This window comes from Eutrigla gurnardus (genome assembly GCF_963514095.1).
Source record: "Eutrigla gurnardus genome assembly, chromosome: 19".
NCBI lineage: Eukaryota > Metazoa > Chordata > Actinopteri > Perciformes > Triglidae > Eutrigla > Eutrigla gurnardus.
Genome location: NC_139930.1, coordinates 9,264,431 through 9,267,357, shown reverse-complemented (window position 1 = coordinate 9,267,357; position 2,927 = coordinate 9,264,431). Strand labels below are relative to the sequence as shown.

General features: G+C 43.1%; 1 protein-coding gene across 6 annotated transcripts in view; it reads left to right on the top strand.

Moving 5' to 3' along the window:
- Positions 1–682: 682 nt before the first annotated feature.
- cacna1bb (calcium channel, voltage-dependent, N type, alpha 1B subunit, b) overlaps positions 683–2,927 on the top strand; it is a 151,109-nt gene continuing 148,864 nt past the window's right edge. For 4 of the 6 annotated variants that reach the window (XM_084035039.1, XM_084035037.1, XM_084035036.1 and 1 more), the window contains exons 1-2: positions 684–1,202; positions 2,544–2,859. In XM_084035039.1, the coding sequence (XP_083891165.1) occupies positions 1,142–1,202; positions 2,544–2,859 (377 nt within the window). In that variant the 5' untranslated portion in view covers positions 684–1,141. Of the gene's footprint in view, positions 1,203–2,543; positions 2,860–2,927 lie in introns of all 6 variants that reach the window. The other 2 variants (XM_084035038.1, XM_084035035.1) reach the window with 1 other exon arrangement.

The window sequence follows — 2,927 nt, the reverse complement described above, 5'->3', positions numbered from 1 at the left end:
TTCTGATATGCTTTAGTTGTTGTAGTTTCTCATGAAAGACAAGCCTGTTTGCTCAAATATTGCCTGAAAATGTTGTTGCCAGAATTTAAATATCCCATTGCCTCTTTCTCCATCTCCGGCATTTTGCAGATTTTCTTCAGGTTCAGTGAGAGATTGCTTTTTAGCTCCTTATCTTGTCAACCACACAAACATTACTGAAAGATTTTCAAACTGAAGCCCGCAGTCAGTTTGACCCTGCACGAACCGAGCAGCAGCACGGTTTTGACAGACGGGCCCAGGGCCCAACGTTGAAATACTGGAGCAGCTGTGGCCTCAAAGCTGCTGACACTTCCCACACTGTTTGCTTTAATGACTTTCACGTTTTCAAAGCTTCTCGTTTGTGCTGTGATTTTAGAGAGAAGAACTCATTTCAAATGGATACAAGCTACAACTAAAAACGATGGATTCACAACTCGGTTTCAATTCAAGACTAGGTTTTATGTTAAACTGCAGTTGTATCGAGCTTAACGCATCTGGATTTCAGAGTGCCTGAAAAGTCATGAAAGTCACTATTAAGTACAGCTGATGGAAAAATGTAGAGAAGTAAAAAGTACAATGTTTTCTCCAGAATCTGAAGAAGAGAATCCCTGGAACTACTCTGATGAAGTGCATTGCTGTTTAGCACAGTACCTAAGTAAATATACTTACACCCGTCTCTGAAACTGAGCTCGGTCAAGGAAGAAATTAGTAAAAACATGAATCCAATCAGCTGTTGTAGAAACAAACACCCAGTGGGTTTGGATTCTTAATATCCCCTGTGGCACCAATGTGAGAGAAACTCCAGCAGGAAGTGAGCAACTGTAACATCTGCAGGCCTTTTAGTGCTCATAAACTGGCCAGTGATTGCTCCCTTCCTGGTTACCAAGGGCGGACAGCGAACACGGAGCCGATAATTGATTCGGAGAGATTTCTCCTTGATCATTGAAGAGGTTTGGTCTGATAACGAGGTTCTTAAGTAGCAGGACAGGAAGCAGCCTTTCCGCATTCCAAGGTTGGAGAAACTTTTTCTTCTTGTTTGTCTTGGTGTCCCTGCAGGCAGACACACATGAAGCCTTATTCCACTGGTCAGCTGGATTTCTCTCAGTAATCCCGGAGAGCAATTATGAAGAGAAAGCTTCCTAACGACTCCAGATGGGCAGAGAAACAATCTACGTTGGTTTATGGTACGTTCATTCTGGTTCTTTACCACCATTGTTTGCGTTTCTTTAGCCTTTCAGTAACCCGAGTAAAGGCCGTCCCCCCAAACTGACGGTCATGGCCTCTCCTCAGGGGACAGAAAGCTACGTCTCAGGGGTGACGAGGTGATCAACAGGGTAGTAAAGCAGAATAAAATGCATGTCTGCAATACAATCTCTGTCTTTTAAATATTGTTTTAAATATTTTTTTCATGTGAATTCATGAGTTATAGAGGTGGATATTATAAATCACAGATTTACTTTTTAGTTGTTTTTTTAAAATCCAATTCCATCTCATCACTGTCATAACACATCAGTAAAAGTCTGTGAATAGCCTCTTATTTGACAGGTCTAAATGATCTATTTGAGAGGAATTGGCAGTAAAACAAAGTGCAGTGGTTAGCACTGTCGCTTCACAGGAAGAGGAGTCCGGGATGGAATTGTGATTACTAAAAGAGATTATAGAAACTTAAATATTTCTTTTTTCAGAGGAGATATTTAACTTGTCATAGCAGGAAAAGCATGTGTTGCTTATAATATTAATGATAGCTCTATTATTCAAATGACCCACTAGGCCTAAACCATGATCGTATGAGTGCAGCGAGCATACATTTTTTTTTATTTTTATTAATTACACCTGTGCTTTTCAACGTCAACAAGTCTGTAAAAAGGGCAGGGTAAACACGTGTAATTGATCTAATCAATTATGGCCCCATTCCATTTAGTGTGACAGGACAGCCAGTGAACCAGCATGCACAACACTTGGGCCCTGACGCACTTAAATGGAATGGGGCCATAATAACTCACGTTATACCTACACCTGTCTTTACATGCAGTGACGTGTCAAAAATGGCTGCTGGGAAAAAAAACCCAGAAGATTATATATATATATATATATATATATATATATATATATATATATATATATATATATATATATATATATATAGCCTATATAATCTATTATACTTGGACTTATCCCCTATGAATATGAAATCCCCCCTAACTGAAATTTGTTTGCGTATCAAACACCAACTGTCACAGGGTGGTGTGATGGCAGCTAACCATTATAGCATTTCAATACATTAAAACTCACTTAACACGTGTTGTCTGCAGGTAATGTGACTGTTTGTCACTGTTTATCCGTATTTGGCGCAGAGTTAGCGTAACTACTTTTATTTAGCACTGCTTTGTTTTGAGAACGGACTTATTGAAGTAGGCCTAATTGTTTTGTTTTGTAGTACAACAGTAGCTTAATTGGACATCCACAATCCATCACACATGTCACGGTGCCTCCTGCCTGCTTTACTGCTATCTTTGCCCCACCAGCGGTCCGGGCGGCCACGTTGGGCTCCTGGAGGATGCTCACCCTCGGGGCGGAGTACGAGGACACCTGGGCTCTGTCACCTGCCAGTCCGGGCCGCCCCGGCCCGCAGCGGGTGGAGGAGGAGCCGGAGTCTGTCGAGGAGGCAGACGCGGGCGCTGGAGACCCGGAGGAGTCGTCATGGAGGACCGTTGACGCCGACATGCAGAAGTATGACGCAGTGTTGCACCTGGACGGGCTGAGCAGAGCGGGAAGGAGAGACGGTGTGCGTCAGATCGTCAGGAAGCACGATGCTCTGGACGGCGCGCCGTGGCCCCCAGGGTGAGTCGGGCACAAACCTCCTTACGACGTATTAACACGCGGAAATGTTAATCCCCCTGTGGACAAAC